General features: G+C 53.8%; 1 protein-coding gene and 1 long non-coding RNA gene across 5 annotated transcripts in view; both read left to right on the top strand.

Annotated features, from left to right (window-relative positions):
* The window catches only part of LOC144681078 (serum response factor-like), a 123,874-nt gene extending 110,821 nt beyond the window's left edge, over window positions 1–13,053 (top strand). For 3 of the 4 annotated variants that reach the window (XM_078542792.1, XM_078542791.1, XM_078542794.1), the window contains one exon: window positions 12,518–13,053. Coding sequence is in view for 2 of the 4 variants with exons in the window: in XM_078542791.1 (XP_078398917.1) it covers window positions 12,518–12,619 (102 nt within the window). In the remaining 2 variants the exon portion in view is untranslated. Of the gene's footprint in view, window positions 1–8,164; window positions 8,246–12,517 lie in introns of those variants that run through there. The other variant, XM_078542793.1, reaches the window with a different exon arrangement.
* A 2,898-nt stretch (window positions 13,054–15,951) lies between these two features.
* Window positions 15,952–17,632, top strand: LOC144681063 (uncharacterized). Its single transcript, XR_013576676.1, has 2 exons — window positions 15,952–16,324; window positions 16,362–17,632. It is a non-coding gene; the product is annotated as an uncharacterized LOC144681063 (long non-coding RNA).
* Window positions 17,633–20,782: the final 3,150 nt, after the last annotated feature.

Raw genomic sequence — 20,782 nt, forward strand, 5'->3', positions numbered from 1 at the left:
TCCCCCCCACTCCGAGTCAGATATATAATGGCCCAGTGTCCCGGACACTCCCCCCACTCCGAGTCAGATATATAATGGCCCAGTGTCCCGGACACTCCCCCCACTCCGAGTGAGATATACAATGGCCCAGTATCCCGGACTCTCCCCCCACTCCGAGTCAGATATATAATGGCCCAGTATCCCGGACTCTCCCCCCGCCCCCCCCACTCCGAGTCAGATATATAATGGCCCAGTATCCCGGACACTCCCCCCACTCCGAGTCAGATATATAATGGCCCAGTATCCCGGACACTCCCCCCCCCACCACTCCGAGTCAGATATATAATGGCCCAGTATCCCGGACTCTCCCCCCCCACTCCGAGTCAGATATATAATGGCCCAGTATCCCGGACACTCCCCCCACTCCGAGTCAGATATATAATGGCCCAGTATCCCGGACACTCCCCCCCACTCCGAGTCAGATATATAATGGCCCAGTATCCCGGACTCTCCCCCCCACTCCGAGTCAGATATATAATGGCCCAGTATCCCGGACACTCCCCCCCACTCCGAGTCAGATATATAATGGCCCAGTATCCCGGACTCTCCCCCCCACTCCGAGTCAGGTATATAATGGCCCAGTATCCCGGACACTCCCCCCCACTCCGAGTCAGATATATAATGGCCCAGTATCCCGGACACTCCCCCCCACTCCGAGTCAGATATATAATGGCCCAGTATCCCGGACACTCCCCCCACTCCCACTCCGAGTCAGATATACAATGGCCCAGTATCCCGGACACTCCCCCCACTCCCACTCCGAGTCAGATATATAATGGCCCAATATCCCGGACACTCCCCCCACTCCCACTCCGAGTCAGATATACAATGGCCCAGTATCCCGGACTCTCCCCCGCCCCCCCACTCCGAGTCAGATATATAATGGCCCAGTATCCCGGACACTCCCCCCACTCCGAGTGAGATATATAATGGCCCAGTATCCCGGACACTCCCCCCACTCCGAGTCAGATATATAATGGCCCAGTATCCCGGACACTCCCCCCACTCCGAGTCAGATATATAATGGCCCAGTATCCCGGACACCCCCCCACTCCGAGTCAGGTATATAGTGGCCCAGTATCCCGGACACTCCCCCCACTCCGAGTCAGATATATCATGGCCCAGTATCCTGGACTCTCCCCCCCCACTCCGAGTCAGATATATCATGGCCCAGTATCCCGGACACTCCCCCCCACTCCGAGTCAGATATATAATGGCCCAGTATCCCGGACACACCCCCCCACCACTCCGAGTCAGATATATAATGGCCCAGTATCCCGGACTCTCCCCCCGCCCCCCCCACTCCGAGTCAGATATATAATGGCCCAGTATCCCGGACACTCCCCCCACTCCGAGTCAGATATATAATGGCCCAGTATCCCGGACACTCCCCCCCCCACCACTCCGAGTCAGATATATAATGGCCCAGTATCCCGGACTCTCCCCCCCCACTCCGAGTCAGATATATAATGGCCCAGTATCCCGGACACTCCCCCCACTCCGAGTCAGATATATAATGGCCCAGTATCCCGGACACTCCCCCCCACTCCGAGTCAGATATATAATGGCCCAGTATCCCGGACTCTCCCCCCCACTCCGAGTCAGATATATAATGGCCCAGTATCCCGGACACTCCCCCCCACTCCGAGTCAGATATATAATGGCCCAGTATCCCGGACTCTCCCCCCCACTCCGAGTCAGGTATATAATGGCCCAGTATCCCGGACACTCCCCCCCACTCCGAGTCAGATATATAATGGCCCAGTATCCCGGACACTCCCCCCCACTCCGAGTCAGATATATAATGGCCCAGTATCCCGGACACTCCCCCCACTCCCACTCCGAGTCAGATATACAATGGCCCAGTATCCCGGACACTCCCCCCACTCCCACTCCGAGTCAGATATATAATGGCCCAATATCCCGGACACTCCCCCCACTCCCACTCCGAGTCAGATATACAATGGCCCAGTATCCCGGACTCTCCCCCGCCCCCCCACTCCGAGTCAGATATATAATGGCCCAGTATCCCGGACACTCCCCCCACTCCGAGTGAGATATATAATGGCCCAGTATCCCGGACACTCCCCCCACTCCGAGTCAGATATATAATGGCCCAGTATCCCGGACACTCCCCCCACTCCGAGTCAGATATATAATGGCCCAGTATCCCGGACACCCCCCCACTCCGAGTCAGGTATATAGTGGCCCAGTATCCCGGACACTCCCCCCACTCCGAGTCAGATATATCATGGCCCAGTATCCTGGACTCTCCCCCCCCACTCCGAGTCAGATATATCATGGCCCAGTATCCCGGACACTCCCCCCCACTCCGAGTCAGATATATAATGGCCCAGTATCCCGGACACACCCCCCCACCACTCCGAGTCAGATATATAATGGCCCAGTATCCCGGACACTCCCCCCCCACTCCGAGTCAGATATATCATGGCCCAGTATCCTGGACTCTCCCCCCCCACTCCGAGTCAGATATATCATGGCCCAGTATCCCGGACACTCCCCCCCACTCCGAGTCAGATATATAATGGCCCAGTATCCCGGACACTCCCCCCCACTCCGAGTCAGATATATAATGGCCCAGTATCCCGGACTCTCCCCCTCCCCCCCCCCCACTCCGAGTCAGATATATAATGGCCCAGTATCCCGGACTCTTCCCCCCCCCACTCCGAGTCAGATATATAATGGCCCAGTATCCCGGACACTCCCCCCACTCCGAGTCAGATATATCATGGCCCAGTATCCCGGACTCTACCCCCCCACTCCGAGTCAGATATATAATGGCCCAGTATCCCGGACACTCCCCCCACTCCGAGTCAGATATATAATGGCCCAGTATCCCGGACTCTCCCCCCCACTCCGAGTCAGATATATAATGGCCCAGTATCCCGGACACTCCCCCCACTCCGAGTCAGATATATAATGGCCCAGTATCCCGGACACACCCCCCCCCCACCACTCCGAGTCAGATATATAATGGCCCAGTATCCCGGACACTCCCCCCACTCCGAGTCAGATATATAATGGCCCAGTATCCCGGACACTCCCCCCACTCCGAGTCAGGTATATAATGGCCCAGTATCCCGGACTCTCCCCCCCCACTCCGAGTCAGATATATAATGGCCCAGTATCCCGGACACTCCCCCCACTCCGAGTCAGATATATAATGGCCCAGTATCCCGGACACTCCCCCACTCCGAGTCAGATATATAATGGCCCAGTATCCCGGACACTCCCCCCACTCCGAGTCAGATATATAATGGCCCGATACTTCAGAGCTTCAGGGTGTCATACCCTGGGTACACTGGAGATGTGCCAGGGGGAGTGCCGCCCCTGGAAGTCCCCAGGTCAGGATTGTACGGAAATTGCACCGGGAAGTCACTGGGAAATTGCCCTGCGCTGGGAACCATCCAGTTTTGCGTGGTTCTGACTGCCATTCAGTAATAGTTACCCAGGAAAAGTTAGAAGAATTAGAAGCATTCCTAACTCCTGGATAATACTGACCCCTTTCCCTCCCCCCCGACCCCCACAGGACACCCCAGACAGCAACCCCTCCTACAAGACTTCCCCCACCACTCCGAATATCCACTGGTCCTCCAACTATTCCCCACTCCCCCTCTCCCAACTGACCCCACAGGATTTCCCGAATACCCTCCAATGGCCAACCAGCGGCCTCCCAGGAGACCCCCCTTACCCCTCCTAAACAGGATCCCCCCCAACTGCCCTACCTTACCCAGCCCCACCCACCCCACCCCCTGACTGCCCGACCCAGCCACATCCACTCCCCCTGAACTGCCTACTCGCTCCCCTCTATTCCCCATGACAGCTGCCCCTCCCCCGAGAGCCCCCATCCCCCGAGAGCCCCCATCCCCCGAGAGCCCCCATCCCTCGAGAGCCCCCATCCCCCGAGAGCCCCCATGCCCCGAGAGCCCCCATCCCCGAGAGCCCCCATCCCCCGAGAGCCCCCATCCCCCGAGAGCCCCCCCTCCCCCGAGAGCCCCCATCCCCCGAGAGCCCCCCCCTCCCCCGAGAGCCCCCCCCTCCCCGAGAGCCCCCATCCCCCGAGAGCCCCCATCCCCCGAGAGCCCCCATCCCCCGAGAGCCCCCATCCCCCGAGAGCCCCCCCCTCCCCGAGAGCCCCATCCCCCGAGAGCCCCCATCCCCCGAGAGCCCCCATCCCCCGAGAGCCCCCATCCCCCGAGAGCCCCCCTCCCCGCGAGAGCCGCCACCCTCCCCGAGAGCCCCCCCTACCCCGAGAGCCTCCCCCTCCCCGAGAGCCTCCCCCTCCCCCGAGAGCCCCCCCCTCCCCCGCGAGAGCCGCCACCCTCCCCCGAGAGCCCCCCCTACCCCGAGAGCCTCCCCCTCCCCGAGAGCCTCCCCCTCCCCCGAGAGCCCCCCCCTCCCCCGCGAGAGCCGCCACCCTCCCCCGAGAGCCCCCCCTACCCCGAGAGCCTCCCCCTCCCCGAGAGCCTCCCCCTCCCCCGAGAGCCTCCCCCGAGAGCCTCCCCCTCCCCCGAGAGCCTCCCCCTCCCCAGAGCCCCCCTCCCCGAGAGCCCCCTCCTCCCCCGAGAGCCCCCCCCTCCCCCGAGAGCCCCCCCTCCCCCGAGAGCCCCCTCCTCCCCCGAGAGCCCCCTCCTCCCCCGAGAGCCTCCCCCTCCCCTGAGAGCCTCCCCCTCCCCGAGAGCCTCCACCTCCCCGAGAGCCCCCTCCTGCCCCGAGAGCCCCCTCCTGCCCCGAGAGCCCCCTCCTCGCCCGAGAGCCCCCTCCTGCCCCGAGAGCCCCCTCCTGCCCCGAGAGCCCCCTCCTCGCCCGAGAGCCCCTCCTCGCCCGAGAGCCCCCTCCTCGCCCGAGAGCCCCCTCCTCCCTCTCCATCCGCCCCCCCACTCTTTGCGACTGCCCCCCCACTCTCTGCGACCGCCCCCCCCCCACTCTCTGCGACCGCCCCCCCCCCACTCTCTGCGACCGCCCCCCCCCCCACTCTCTGCGACCGCCCCCCCCACTCTCTGCGACCGCCCCCCCCCCACTCTCTGTGACCGCCCCCCCCCCACTCTCTGTGACCGCCCCCCCCCACTCTCTGCGACCGCCCCCCCCCACTCTCTGCGACCGCCCCCCCCACTCTCTGTGACCGCCCCCCCCCCACTCTCTGCGACCGCCCCCCCCACTCTCTGCGACCGCCCCCCCCACTCTCTGTGACCGCCCCCCCCCACTCTCTGCGACCGCCCCCCCCACTCTCTGCGACCGCCCCCCCCACTCTCTGTGACCGCCCCCCCCCACTCTCTGCGACCGCCCCCCCCCACTCTCTGCGACCGCCCCCCCCACTCTCTGCGACCGCCCCCCCCACTCTCTGCGACCGCCCCCCCCCACTCTCTGCGACCGCGCCCCCCACTCTCTGCGACCGCGCCCCCCCCCACTCTCTGCGACCGCCCCCCCCCACTCTCTGCGACCGCCCCCCCCCCCACTCTCTGCGACCGCGCCCCCCCCACTCTCTGCGACCGCCCCCCCCCCACTCTCTGCGACTGCTCCCCCCCCCACTCTCTGCGACTGCTCCCCACCAACTGCCCTCCCTGATCCACAAACCCCCACTCCCCGTCCCCGTCCCCCCCCCCCCCCCTCTACCGGACTGGCCTCCTTGCTCCTCCCCCACCCCCCCACGACTGCTCCCCCTGATCCACTACCCCCTCCACTCCACTCTCTCTCCCCCACCACCCAACCCATCGTACCCCCTTCACGCTGCAACCCTACACTCTGCCTTCTCGAGGAGGCTGAACCTTTTAGGGGGTGTGACTTCCCTGTCACCCACTCAGTTCCATCAACAAAACACTTGGGATCGGCTGCACTGCACCTTTCACACCAAGTGTGACTCAGAAGGTCGGGCGAGAAAGGTGCGGCTGCGCTTCAGGGTAAGAAACTAGAGTGACAGTCCGACTGTGTTTGTACTCCATGGAAGCTATGGCCTAGTATCTCACTGACGCCTCACTCCCTCAGACAGATATATATTGCCTGGTATCTCTGACCTCTCTCTCCCTCAGAGAGACAGATATATATTGTCTGGTATCTCTGACCCCTCACTCCCTCAGAGAGACAGATATATATTGTCTGGTATCTCTGACCCCTCCCCCTCTCAGGGAGACAGATATATATTGTCTGGTATCTCTGACCTCTCACTCCCTCAGAGAGACAGATATATATTGTCTGGTATCTCTGACCCCTCCCCCTCTCAGGGAGACAGATATATATTGTCTGGTATCTCTGACCTCTCACTCCCTCAGAGACAGATATATATTGTCTGGTATCTCTGACCTCTCTCTCCCTCAGAGACAGATATATATTGTCTGGTATCTCTGACCCCTCCCTCCCTCAGAGACAGATATATATTGTCTGGTATCTCTGACCTCTCCCTCCCTCAGAGAGACAGATATATATTGTCTGGTATCTCTGACTTCTCCCTCCCTCAGAGAGACAGATATATACTGTCTGGTATCTCTGACCTCTCCCTTCCTCAGGGAGACAGATATATATTGTCTGGTCTCCCTGACCTCTCCCTCCCTCAGAGAGACAGATATATATTGTCGGGTATCTCTGACCCCTCCCTCCCTCAGGGACAGATATATATTGTCAGGCATCCCTAACCCTCCCTCCCTCAGAGACAGATATATATTGTCTGGTATCTCTGACCTCTCACTCCCTCAGAGAGACAGATATATATTGTCTGGTATCCCTGACCCCTCCCTCCCTCAGGGAGACAGATATATATTGTCTGGTATCTCTGACCTCTCCCTTCCTCAGGGAGACAGATATATATTGTCTGGTATCTCTGACCTCTCCCTCCCTCAGAGAGACAGATATATATTGTCTGGTATCTCTGACTTCTCCCTCCCTCAGAGAGACAGATATATATTGTCTGGTATCTCTGACCTCTCCCTTCCTCAGGGAGACAGATATATATTGTCTGGTCTCCCTGACCTCTCCCTCCCTCAGAGAGACAGATATATATTGTCGGGTATCTCTGACCCCTCCCTCCCTCAGGGACAGATATATATTGTCAGGCATCCCTAACCCTCCCTCCCTCAGAGACAGATATATATTGTCTGGTATCTCTGACTTCTTCCTCCCTCAGAGACAGATATATATTGTCTGGTATCTCTGACCCCTCCCTCCCTCAGAGACAGATATATATTGTCGGGTATCTCTGACCCCTCCCTCCCTCAGAGACAGATATATATTGTCTGGTATCTCTGACTTCTTCCTCCCTCAGAGAGACAGATATATATTGTCGGGTATCTCTGACCCCTCCCTCCAACAGACTGATGATATATATTGTCTGGTATCTCTGACCCCTCCCTCCCTCAGAGACAGATATATATTGTCTGGTATCTCTGACCTCTCTCTCCCTCAGACAGACAGATATATATTGCCTGGTATCTCTAACCCCTCCCTCCCTCAGAGACAGATATATATTGCCTGGTATCATTGATCTTTAAACAGGAATTGCCCCTGAGCATTAACTCCTGTGACCTGGATTAAAGATCGTGCTGAATGATTTCAGTATGTGTGGGTTGTGTGTGAGATGGATTTGAAACGCATGGGTTCATAGCCCAACATTTTCCATCGTGTGGAATATGACAGAGAAAAGGCCATGCTGATGCTGTTGGTGTTGGGGAATATTTGAGGGCAGAATTAACTTTTTACTGCCCCTCACAATACTCCACTAGTGCAGCGATATTTAGATTTCATACAGGACCCTTTTTATGCAACGAATACTTGGACATATTGTTTGCAGAAAACTCTCTCAAAACACATGCAAGAAATTCACTGCCTTTCTGACATGTCTGCTCAACCTAATCTGTAGGAAAGTTAAAATCCACATTACAACCACTCTGCCTTTGCTACGCACTTGTCTATAAATCATTGCGTTTATATAATCTATCACCTTGCACCTACAACCAGCGATCCTATACACAACTCCCACTAAATCATTTTCTATCCATATCTCCACTGCCTGCTTTACCTTGTTATATCCTGTCTTACCACTGAAGTGATTTCATCCTTCTTCTTCACTAAGACTCCTCCTCCTCCTCTTCTACCATTTTTCCTGTCCTTCCTGTAGACATTATAACCTGACAAATCTACAACTGCTACCATCTAGAAGGACAAGGGCAGCAGATAAATGGGAACACCACCAGCTGGAAGTTCCCCTCCAAGTCACTCACCATCCTGACTTGGAAATATATTGCCGTTCCTTCTCTGTCGCTGGGTCAAAATCCTGGAACTCCCTTCCTAACAGCACTGTGGATGCACCCACACCACATGGACTGCAGCTGTTCAAGAAGGCAACTCACCACCACCTTCTCAAGGGCAACTAGAGATGGACAATAAATGCTGGCCCAGCCAGCAAAGCCCACACCCTGTGAATGAATAAATAAAAAACTTGATATACTTCATTCCCAGTCTTGAGTGTCTTGCAGTAATGGCTACCATACCATACCCTCCAAGTTAAGTATGTGTCTTCAATTCATTCAGTTAGTTTCTTATACTCCTTGTGCTTGTTTAAAGAAGGCTTATTTGGGCCAAACATCTTGACCTTCCCTTCTGCATTAAAATGTTTCCTATTTCTCTCTCTCCTGTTTTAATCACTTTCCTTTTTTTAGTTTTCCCTTTACCTGTAGTACTTAAAGCACAGTTCCTGTCATTCTACTTTCTTCCTTTTTGCTTGTTTTTGAATGATTAATACTCTCTTCCTCTGTGCACTCTTCCTTGTGAGTCATGTAGAAACCGATCACTTTGGAAAAGAGAATTCCCAGTGACTAACTCAAAAGATCACCTGACAAGATTTCACATTTTTTAAGACTTTTAATATAACAAAACAAACTAAAATAAACATCAATTTAACATTCGTTAGGAGGCAAGTAAAACTCTAAGTGAGAGAATAGGCATTCCTTGTTGGCTTCTTAACATGACTGATAATCCTATGCCATGATTATATATTACACCACATTCCCAGCAGAACCTTGGCCTTGTTTTCAAACCCCCAAATCCCTCCCAGCGTTTCAACAGACTTTCTCTCTAACACTGGAGCAACTCTTCCAGAGTTCTTTTAAAACTCCCTTCATTCAGCTCTCCCGAACATACCCGAATGGCCTTCCAGTACTAAGGCTGTGACTTCTCGGTCTCTACAAGGTCCACCTTTTTAAACGGGAGTTCATTCGCACCAACACTCTGTTCTCACACCAATAGTTTTTCTGCATCTTCACCCAGCATCATCTGTCTCCAGGATCTCTGAGTCTGACTGACTGAGTCTGTAAGTCTGCACAAGGCTGCTTCTGCCTTTGTGTTCAGGTGTGAAAGTTGCACTTGAGAGTTTCAATAGGCCCCCGGTCCCCATGGCAACCAGTTCACATAGGCATGTCTTTTTTTTATTCATTTATGGGATGTGGACTTTGCTGGCTGGACCAGCATTTTTTTGCCCATCCCTAGTTGCCCTTGAGAAGGTGGTGATGAGCTGCCTTCTTGAACCGCTGCAGTCCATGTGGTTTAGATGCATCCACAGTGCTGTTCGCGAGGGAGTTCCAGGATTTTGACCTAGCGACAGTGAAGGAATGGACATATATCTCCAAGTCAGGATGGTGAGTGACTTGGAGCAGACCTGCCAGATGGTGGGGTCCCCATCTATCTGCTGCCCTTGTCCTTCTAGATGGGAGTGGTCATGGGTTTGGAAGGTGCTGCCTAAGGAGCCTTGGTGAATTCCTGCAGTGCATCTTGTAGATGGTACTCACTGCTGCTACTGTGCGTCGGTGATGGAGGGAGTGAATGTTTGTGGATGTGGTGCCAATCAAGCGGACTGCTTTGTCCTGGAAGGTGTCAAGCTTCTTGAGTGTTGTGGGAGCTGCACTCATCCAGGCAAGTGGGGAGTATTCCATCACACTCCTGACTTGTACCTTGTAGATGGTGCACAGGCTTTGGGGAGTCAGGAGGAGAGTTACTCATCGCAGGATTCCTCGCCTCTCACCTGCTCTTGTAGCCACATTATGTATATGGCTAGTCCAGTTCAGTTTCTGGTCAATGGTAACCCCAGGATGTTGCTAGTGGGGGATTCAGTGATGGGAATGCCATTGAATGTCAAAGGGCGATGGTTAGATTCTCTCTTGTTGGAGATGGTCATTGCCTGACACTTGTGTGGCGCGAATGTTACTTGCCACTTGTCAGCCCAAGCCTGGATATTGTCTAGGTCTTGCTGCATTTGGACATGGACTGCTTCAGTATCTGAGGAGTTGTGAATGGTGCTGAACATTGTGCAATCATCAGTGAACATCCCCACTTCTGACCTTATGATGGAAGGAAGGTGATTAATGAAGCAGCTGAAGATGGTTGGGCCGAGGACACTATCCTGAGGAACTCCTGCAGTGATGTCCTGGAGCTGAGATGACTGACCTCCAACAACCACAACCATCTTCCTTTGTGTTCAATGGAATGTAGTTTTGTTGAACATTTGTTTCTTTAAATGTTTCCCTTTACTCATTTACCTCCATACCATTCAGTCTATCTACCCAATTAATCTTAACCTGTTCTCCCCTCGCACCTATAGAATTGACTTTAAGTTTAAGATTCTTGTTTGCGATTGGAGTATGTCACTTTCAAACTTGGAATTCAATGGTATTATGATCACTATTTCCTAGTGGATCTTTTAATGCGGCATTACTAATTAATCCTGCTTCATTACCACAATGCTAGGGATAAAGCTATCTTAGATCTCGTCAGTTCCACAATGTATCGCTCCAAGAAACAGTCACGAAAACATTCCACAAACTCATCTTCTAGATCACTGTTGCCAATTTGATTGTCTCAGTCTATATGAAGATTGAAGTCCCCTACAATTGTTACATTTCTTTTGTTACAGGCTCCAATGATTTCTTGTTTAATGCTCTGGATAGTCTCACTACCAACAAACTCCCATGTCTATACACACACCTGCTCTGCCGTATCTTAGTCTGGATTATATTATTTATGTCTACTTTTCAGTTTATCGTAACTTCTTCTGTAGAGAGAAGTGAAGTTAAAGTTTCAGGTTGATGACCATCATCAGATTCCCACAGCTGTGCAAATCCCTGTTTAGGCCATATCTGGAGAACTGTGAGCAGTTCTAGGCACTGCATCGTAGGAAGGATATATTAGCCTTGGAAGGTGTGCAGTATGAACTGAACAAAACATTACCCAGTCTCCAAAGGTTAGATAATGAGGAAAGGTTACATAAACTAGGCCTGTATTCTGTGATATTTGGAAGGTTCAGCTGTGATTTGATTGGGGTTTTTAGGGGTTTCAAGAGGAATTGATAGGGAAGAGAGAGAAATTTTTTCTGCTATTGGGAGAGTCTTGAGCAGGGGGACATAAATTTTAAAATCAAAGCCAGGTCTTTAGGAGATAGGTTAACGGGTCTTCACAGTGTCTCGCATTAACTGGGGGAGGGGGATTGGGGGAACACAGTGTCTCGCATTAACTGGGGGAGGGGGATTGGGGGAACGCGGTGTCTCGCGTTAACCGGGGGAGGGGGATTGGGGTGTCCCCGTGTTCGGCACCGAGCAGGGGTTGTGGGGGGGCGAGGGGGTGACCCTGCGTCCAGCACCGAGCGGGGGGTGAGCGGGTTGTGGGGGGGGTGACCCTGTGTCCGGTATCGAGCGGGGGTTGTGGGGTTGGGTGTGACCCTGTGTCCGGTATCGAGCGGGGGTTGTGTGTGGGGGGAGGGGGCGACCCTGCGTCCAGCACCGAGCGGGTGGTGGGGGTGAGGGGGTTGGGGGGGAGGTGGTGGTTGTGGGGTGACCCTGTGTCCAGGTCCGAGCGGGGGTTGTGGGGTTGGGTGTGACCCTGTGTCCGGTATCGAGCGGGCGTTGTGGGGTTGGGGGTGACCCTGTGTCCGGTATCGAGCGGGTGTTGTGGGGTTGGGGGTGACCCTGTGTCCGGTATCGAGAGGGGGTTGTGGGGTTGGGGGTTACCCTGTGTCCGGTATCTTGCGGGGTTGGGGGTGACCCTGTGTCCGGTATCGAGCGGGGGTTGCGGAGTTTGGGGTGACCCTGTGTCCGGTATCGAGCGGGGGTTGCGGAGTTGGGGGTGACCCTGTGTCCGGTATCGAGCGGGGGTTGCGTGGGGTTGGGTGTGACCCTGTGTCCGGTATCGACCAGGGGTTGTGGGGTTGGGGGTGACCCTGTGTCCGGTATCGAGCGGGGATTGTGGGGTTGGGGGTGACCCTGTGTCCAGTATCGAGCGGGGGTTGGGGGTGACCCTGTGTCCGGTATTGAGCGGGGGTTGTGGGGTTGGGGGTGACCCTGTGTCCAGGTCCGAGCAGGGGTTGTGTGTGGGGGGGGCGGGTGACCCTGTGTCCAGGTCCGAGCGGGGGTTGTGTGGGGTGGGGCGGTGACCCTGTGTCCAGCGCCGATCCGGCTGTGACTCTTTGGCCCTCTTGTCTTCACAGATGGCGGTGATTGGGCAGCAGTCTGGCACTGGTAGTCTGACCGAGCTTCAGGTGAGCGGCCTGGAAAGCGCACACAGCAGCAAGCTGGCACAGAACGATTGACCATTCATAAGCCAGGAACTGAGAGAAGCAACATCTATTTAAAAATAGAAACTGACTGCCATATTTATTTATTTTTTGTCTCCCCTATCCCTCAGCCCCTGTTTTATTCAGAAAGAACGGATGGAGCTTTTTTCTAAATTAATGTGAAATTACCGACTGCCTAAGGTTTATCTTTTACACAATTCTAAGCGATTTGCACGCTGTGGACCCATTTCATACTCCAGCCAAAAACGAACACTCTTGTGGGAGCTCTGTAAATACATGAATTCACTCTTCTGCCTTTCTCTTGGAGATCAAAGTCACCGCCAACACTTTCTTACAGATGTGTCTGGTTTTGTAATTGCTCTGTTTTTAGCCCTGGCGCTTGGAATGGGGTTGGGGGAGGGACAGGGTAAGGTGCATGTGGACAAACACAGGAGCTTGGAAAAGCGGAACGCTGGCTTGAACCTTAGGTGACCTCTGTGCTTTGATTTTGTTTTGAAAGTTGCAGGATATCATGGCATTAATTTCCACCTCGATTTCTCCAACAGTTCCTCTGTAATTATGTTTGTGCTGAAAACAAATTGTTGCAGGTGTGTGTCATACATGTGTGTATAATGTGTATATAAAATACACACGCACATATATGTTATATATGTATAAATATATATTATATATACACATATATATGTGTGAATTTTATTTATATATACATATATATAATGCACATATATGTATGGTACATATACACGCACCTAGTGTTAAGTATTTAGAATGTGCTTTTTAATGAGGACGATATGAATCTCGATTCGCAGTTTGCGCTGATTTATTTGATCTGTGTGGCCTTTGGGGGGAGGGAACACCGTAAGTGACCTCACAGCCCTGCACTAGGGAGCAAAAATTAGGTTGAAGTTTCTGCTCCTGATTGTTATCCAGTGACCCCAGCTCAGACTGGAAACTGCACCTATACATGATCGGGATTGGCTGGGTCGTCCATCATTTGCCTGAGAACAGGATCGGGATTGGCTGTGTCGTCCCCATTTTGCCTGAGAGCAGGATCAGGATTGGCTGGGTCATCCCCATTTTTCCTGAGATCAGGATTGGCTGGGTCGTCCACCATTTGCCTGAGAGCGGGATCGGGATTGGCTGGGTCGTCCACCATTTGCCTGAGATCAGGATCGGGATTGGCTGGGTCGTCCCCGTTTTGCCTGAGAGCAGGATCGGGATTGGCTGGGTCGTCCCCTTTCGGCTCAGATCTGGATCGGGATTGGCTGGGTCACCCCCTTTCGGCTCAGATCTGGATCAGGATTGGCTGGGTCATCCCCATTTTTCCTGAGATCAGGATTGGCTGGGTCGTCCACCATTTGCCTGAGAGCGGGATCGGGATTGGCTGGGTCGTCCACCATTTGCCTGAGATCAGGATCGGGATTGGCTGGGTCGTCCCCGTTTTGCCTGAGAGCAGGATCGGGATTGGCTGGGTCGTCCCCTTTCGGCTCAGATCTGGATCGGGATTGGCTGGGTCACCCCCTTTCGGCTCAGATCTGGATCAGGATTGGCTGGGTCGTCCCCATTTTGCCTGAGATCAGGATCGGGATTGGCTGGGTCGTCCCCATTTTGCCTGAGATCTGGAACAGGATTGGCTGGGTCGTCCCCTTTCGGCTCAGATCAGGATCGGGATTGGTTGGGTCGTCCCCATTTTGCCTGAGATCAGGATCAGGATTGGCTGGGTCGTCCCCATTTTGCCTGAGATCAGGATCGGGATTGGCTGAGTCGTCCCCATTTTGCCTGAGATCAGGATCAGGATTGGCTGGGTCGTCCCCATTTTGCCTGAGATCAGGATCGGGATTGGCTGGGTCGTCCCCATTTTGCCTGAGATCAGGATCAGGATTGGCTGGGTCGTCCCCATTTTGCCTGAGATCAGGATCAGGATTGGCTGGGTCGTCCCCATTTTGCCTGAGATCAGGATCGGGATTGGCTGGGTCGTCCCCATTTTGCCTGAGATCAGGATCGGGATTGGCTGGGTCGTCCCCATTTTGCCTGAGATCAGGATCGGGATTGGCTGAGTCGTCCCCATTTTGCCTGAGATCAGGATCGGGATTGGCTGGGTCATCCCCATTTTGCCTGAGATCAGGATCGGGATTGGCTGAGTCGTCCCCCTTTGGCTCAGATCTGGATCGGGATTGGCTGGGTCGTCCCCCTTTGGCTCAGATCTGGATCGGGATTGGTTGGGTCGCCCCCTTTCGTCTCAGATCTGGATCAGGATTGGCTGGGTTGCCCCCTTTGGCTCAGATCTGGATCAGGATTGGCTGGGTCGTCCCCCTTTGGCTCAGATCAGGATCGGGATTGGCTGGGTCGTCCCCTTTCGGCTCAGATCTGGATCAGGATTGGCTGGGTCGTCCCCCTTTCGGCTCAGATCTGGATCAGGATTGGCTGGGTCTCCCCATTTCGGCTCAGATCTGGATCGGGATTGGCTGGGTCGCCCCCTTTGGCTCAGATCTGGATCGGGATTGGCTGGGTCGTCCCCCTTTGGCTCAGATCAGGATCGGGATTGGCTGGGTCGCCCCCTTTGGCTCAGATCTGGATCGGGATTGGCTGGGTCGTCCCCCTTTGGCTCAGATCTGGATTGGGATTGGCTAGGTCGTCCCCCTTTGGCTCAGATCTGGATCAGGATTGGCTGGGTCGTCCCCCTTTGGCTCAGATCTGGATCAGGATAGGCTGGGTCGTCCCCCTTTGGCTCAGATCTGGATTGGGATTGGCTATGCCGTCCATGACCTGATCTCAAAATCCAGTTGTCTGGTTACACACACGGCTCAGAATGGCATTTTGGATAATCTTATCTCAGTGAATCTGTACTTGGGCAGGAGGGAAGGTGATGGGGTTAAAGAGGAATAGAAAATGGGTTTATATTGTGGGAGCATTCCATATGACCCTTTAGTATCACAGAATATCGCAGTGCAGAAGAGGTCCTTCGGCCCATCGAGTCTGCACCGACACCAACAATTCCAGCCGACTAGAATTCCTTCATTCATCAGTGTTGCCTTGGCTTTGAGCCCCATGTAAACCAGACTGAACATCAGCCCCTCAAACACTCTGAGAATCAGCCACTCAAACACTCTGGAGAAAATTCTGTTTTAATCAGCAAGACACACGGTGGCCTTTCACCATCAGATGGATCTATACCCCATCCACAGGGACCGTGTTGGACAGGGCCAGATATACCCCACCCACAGGGGAAGTGATCAGACTCCCTGATCCTGATCCTGATCTTTATAGAGTGCCCTGACCTCTGGAGAGAGTGACAGGGGAGTGAGTGAGCAGAGGTCCTGATCTCTATCCAGTCTCCTGACCTCAGGAGTGAGTGAGGGGGGAGTGAGCAGAGTTACTGACCCTGATCTGTATCCAGTGCCCTGACTGGGGCAGTGAGTGAGCAGAGTTACTGATCCTGATCTGTATCCAGTGCCCTGACTGGGGGAGTGAGTGAGCAGAGTTACTGATCCTGATCTGTATCCAGTGCCCTGACTGGGGGAGTGAGTGAGCAGAGTTACTGATCCTGCTCTGTATCCAGTGCCCTGACTGGGGGAGTGAGTGAGCAGAGTTACTGACCCTGCTCTGTATCCAGTGCCCTGACTGGGGGAGTGAGTGAGCAGAGTTACTGACCCTGCTCTGTATCCAGTGCCCTGACTGGGGGAGTGAGTGAGCAGAGTTACTGATCCTGATCCCTATCCAGTGCCCTGACTGGGGCAGTGAGTGAGCAGAGTTGCAGGTCCTGACTGTTGCAAAGAGAGCAGGTTTGGACAGGGTCACACGTGATTGCTGTAAACGCTGAACTGTTCCCATCTCCACCACAGTGCACACATTTCAAATTTCACTTGGGCCCTTGTGAAATCTGTTGTGCTGTGAATGGCCACATATGGGTACATGACAGTCACACTGATATCGGAAGGTACTGGTACTGAGTGGGGGAGTCTGCTACCCGATCAATGCACTGGGTTAGATAGACTTGCTCTGATCTTCGGCAGGGACTCTGATACGTGGCTTGTTACCGGCTGTCTGAAGCACTGCAAGTGGCAATGTGTTTCCAGCCGCCCTTGGTCTGGTTGCCTAACAGTCAGTCTAGCCTTTGTCAGCACAAAGGTAACCAATTCAAATCGGAGAGGGAGAGATTTTGAAAAATTACTCATTTGTCTTCACCTGAATCAACTATCTCCCTATGGAGGGGGAGAAGGTAGATCACTCTCCATCCTGGGCTGCTGATTGGAGCCCACTTCCCTCCCCCTCCCAATCATCCCCAACTATCTAATCCCACCATCTCCCTCCCTCCCTGGGCCTGCGGAGACCCCTGTTCACATGGACTCTGTCCAATCAGCCTTTTGGGGTTGCCCTCTGCTTCCCCACCCTCCGCACCCTCTCATATTCCCAGCTCATGGCCCTCTCATGAATGCCCCCTGACTCCTGACCTATCTAATTGCCACGGTCCCCTCGACTTCAGGCCCACCTACAAGCAGCAGCTTTTTGTATTTGGTGCTATGAAGGGAGGCGTTTTCATAGGAAGCGGCCACTACTTTTATAAAATGCCTTTGAAAGAGAGAGTTTATTTTTATAGGTGTTAATTCAGTATTTATGTATTACAGAGAAGATGAGAAAAAAAAACACTTGTAAAATTGTATTGAAGTTTTATGTGTATGAGTTTGTATCACGCAAGGCGGGGGGGAGGGGTGTGTATGTTTTTTAAGATATTTTTTTCACAAAGTACTAAATGATTGACATGTTTCAGTAAAAGGAACATGATGTGTCAGAGTGCAGCCAGTTGTTACACCCACAGTCCAACACGCCAGGTTTTGGTCTGATTTACATGGTGAAAGACTTTTTACGAAAAGAGAAATCCTTATTGTTATTTCTTTTTTGTTGTGTTGGATTCTGTTTTGTTTTCTTTGTTTCCAGAGCTCTGGAAAGTTTGCGTATGTAAACACAGTACTGTGTCCGGAGACATCTCGCTGTATTCAAAAAGAATAAAATGCTCTTTCGATAAACGTTTACCCATTGTGCTCCCAGCGATTGTGACCGGCTGTCAGTATTGTAATGGAGGTCTAATGGAAGTGGAATCCCTGCTTCCACTGCAGCACAACACCAGGAGACTGACCTGATTTCAACACAATCTTCTGATCTGGACTCTGACACTCTGCCACTGAGCCACAAGCCCAGCTGCTCGGTGTGGGGAGGGAGTGTGTGTGTGTGTGTGCGTGCGCGCGCGCGAGCGAGCGCATGCATATGTACATGTGTTTTACTGTGCAAGCATGTATGTATCCCCTTGCAAACGTATCTGCATGGTTGCCTACTTGTGAGAGACTGCGTTTTTGGGGGTACACACGTGTGTCTTTGACTGTGTACGTGTGCACATTTGGGAGCATATGTGTGCGCATTTGGCTGTGTGTTTTGGTGCATATATGTGTGCATTTGGATGTGTGCATTTGGGTGTGTTTATGTGTGTTTGGGTGCACATATGTGTCTATTTGGGTTCTGGCATGAGTGTTGTGCTGAGTTGGGTGCGTATGTGTTTTGGGTGTTTGCGTGTTTGTCAAGTTGGGTGTATGATGTGCTGTGTAGAGTTGGGTGCGTGCATGCTGTGCGGAGTTGGGTGGGTGATGTGCTGTGCGGAGTTGGGTGTATGATGTGCTGTGTAGAGTTGGGTGCGTGCTGTGTCAAGTTGCGTGCGTGCATGCTGTGTGGAGTTGGGTGGGTGACGTGCTGTGCGGAGTTGGGTGGGTGACGTGCTGTGCGGAGTTGGGTGGGTGACGTGCTGTGCGGAGTTGGGTGGGTGACGTGCTGTGCGGAGTTGGGTGGGTGACGTGCTGTGCGGAGTTGGGTGGGTGACGTGCTGTGCGGAGTTGGGTGGGTGACGTGCTGTGCGGAGTTGGGTGGGTGACGTGCTGTGAGGAGTTGGGTGGGTGACGTGCTGTGCGGAGTTGGGTGGGTGACGTGCTGTGAGGAGTTGGGTGGGTGACGTGCTGTGCGGAGTTGGGTGGGTGACGTGCTGTGCGGAGTTGGGTGGGTGACGTGCTGTGCGGAGTTGGGTGGGTGACGTGCTGTGCGGAGTTGGGTGGGTGACGTGCTGTGCGGAGTTGGGTGGGTGACGTGCTGTGTGGAGTTGGGTGGGTGACGAGCTGGGTGCGTGTCGTATTGAGTTGGGTGCCAGCTTACATGTTGTGTCGAGTTGGGTGCGTGATGTGTTGTGTCAAGTTGGGTGCTGGTGTGCGTGTTGTGTCACGGGTGCTAGCATGCGTGTTGCGTCGAGTTGGACTCTGTGTGTGTGTTGTGTCGAGTTGGGTGCTGAGATGTGTGTTGTGTCGAGTTGGGTGCTGAGTTGCGTGTTGTGTGGAGTTGGGTGTTGGTGTGCGTGTTGTGTCGAGTTGGGTGTTAGTGTGCGTGTTGTGTCGAGTTGGGTGCTGAGATGCGTGTTGTGTCGAGTTGGGTGCTGAGATACGTGTTGTGTCGAGTTGGGTGCTGAGATGCGTGTTGCGTCGAGTTGGGTGTTAGTGTGCGTGTTGTGTCGAGTTGGGTGTTAGTGTGCGTGTTGTGTCGAGTTGGGTGTTAGTGTGCGTGTTGTGTCGAGTTGGGTGCTGAGATACGTGTTGTGTCGAGTTGGGTGCTGAGTTGCGTGTTGTGTGGAGTTGGGTGTTGGTGTGCATGTTGTGTCGAGTTGGGTGCTGAGATGCGTGTTGTGTCGAGTTGGGTGCTGAGATACGTGTTGCGTCGAGTTGGGTGCTGAGATGCGTGTTGCGTCGAGTTGGGTGTTAGTGTGCGTGTTGCGTCGAGTTGGGTGTTAGTGTGCGTGTTGCGTCGAGTTGGGTGTTAGTGTGCGTGTTGCGTCGAGTTGGGTGTTAGTGTGCGTGTTGTGTCGAGTTGGGTGCTGAGATACGTGTTGTGTCGAGTTGGGTGCTGAGTTGCGTGTTGTGTGGAGTTGGGTGTTGGTGTGCATGTTGTGTCGAGTTGGGTGCTGAGATGCGTGTTGCGTCGAGTTGGGTGTTAGTGTGCGTGTTGTGTCGAGTTGGGTGTTAGTGTGCGTGTTGTGTCGAGTTGGGTGTTAGTGTGCGTGTTGTGTCGAGTTGGGTGTTAGTGTGCGTGTTGTGTCGAGTTGGGTGTTAATGTGCGTGTTGTGTCGAGTTGGGTGCTGAGATACGTGTTGTGTCGAGTTGGGTGCTGCGTTGCGTGTTGTGTGGAGTTGGGTGTTGGTGTGCATGTTGTGTCGAGTTGGGTGCTGAGATGCGTGTTGTGTCGAGTTGGGTGCTGAGATATGTGTTGCGTCGAGTTGGGTGCTGAGATGTGTGTTGTGTCGAGTTGGGTGTTAGTGTGCGTGTTGCGTCGAGTTGGGTGTTAGTGTGCGTGTTGCGTCGAGTTGGGTGTTAGTGTGCGTGTTGTGTCGAGTTGGGTGCTGAGATATGTGTTGTGTCGAGTTGGGTGCTGAGTTGCGTGTTGTGTGGAGTTGGGTGTTGGTGTGCATGTTGTGTCGAGTTGGGTGCTGAGATGCGTGTTGCGTCGAGTTGGGTGTTAGTGTGCGTGTTGTGTCGAGTTGGGTGTTAGTGTGCGTGTTGTGTCGAGTTGGGTGTTAATGTGCGTGTTGTGTCGAGTTGGGTGCTGAGATACGTGTTGTGTCGAGTTGGGTGCTGAGTTGCGTGTTGTGTGGAGTTGGGTGTTGGTGTGCGTGTTGTGTCGAGTTGGGTGTTAGTGTGCGTGTTGTGTCGAGTTGGCTGTTAGTGTGCGTGTTGTGTCGAGTTGGCTGTTAGTGTGCGTGTTGTGTCGAGTTGGCTGTTAGTGTGCGTGTTGTGTCGAGTTGGCTGTTAGTGTGCGTGTTGTGTCGAGTTGGGTGTTAGTGTGCGTGTTGTGTCGAGTTGGGTGTTAGTGTGCGTGTTGTGTCGAGTTGGGTGTTAGTGTGCGTGTTGTGTCGAGTTGGGTGTTAGTGTGCGTGTTGTGTCGAGTTGGGTGCTGAGATACGTGTTGTGTCGAGTTGGGTGCTGAGTTGTGTGTTGTGTCGAGTTGGGTGTTGGTGTGCATGTTGTGTCGAGTTGGGTGTTAGTGTGCGTGTTGTGTCGAGTTGGGTGTTAGTGTGCGTGTTGTGTCGAGTTGGGTGCTGAGATGCGTGTTGTGTCGAGTTGGGTGCTGAGATGCGTGTTGCGTCGAGTTGGGTGC

This window comes from Cetorhinus maximus, chromosome 5 (assembly GCF_964194155.1).
Source record: "Cetorhinus maximus chromosome 5, sCetMax3.hap1.1, whole genome shotgun sequence".
Taxonomy (NCBI): Eukaryota; Metazoa; Chordata; class Chondrichthyes; order Lamniformes; family Cetorhinidae; genus Cetorhinus; species Cetorhinus maximus.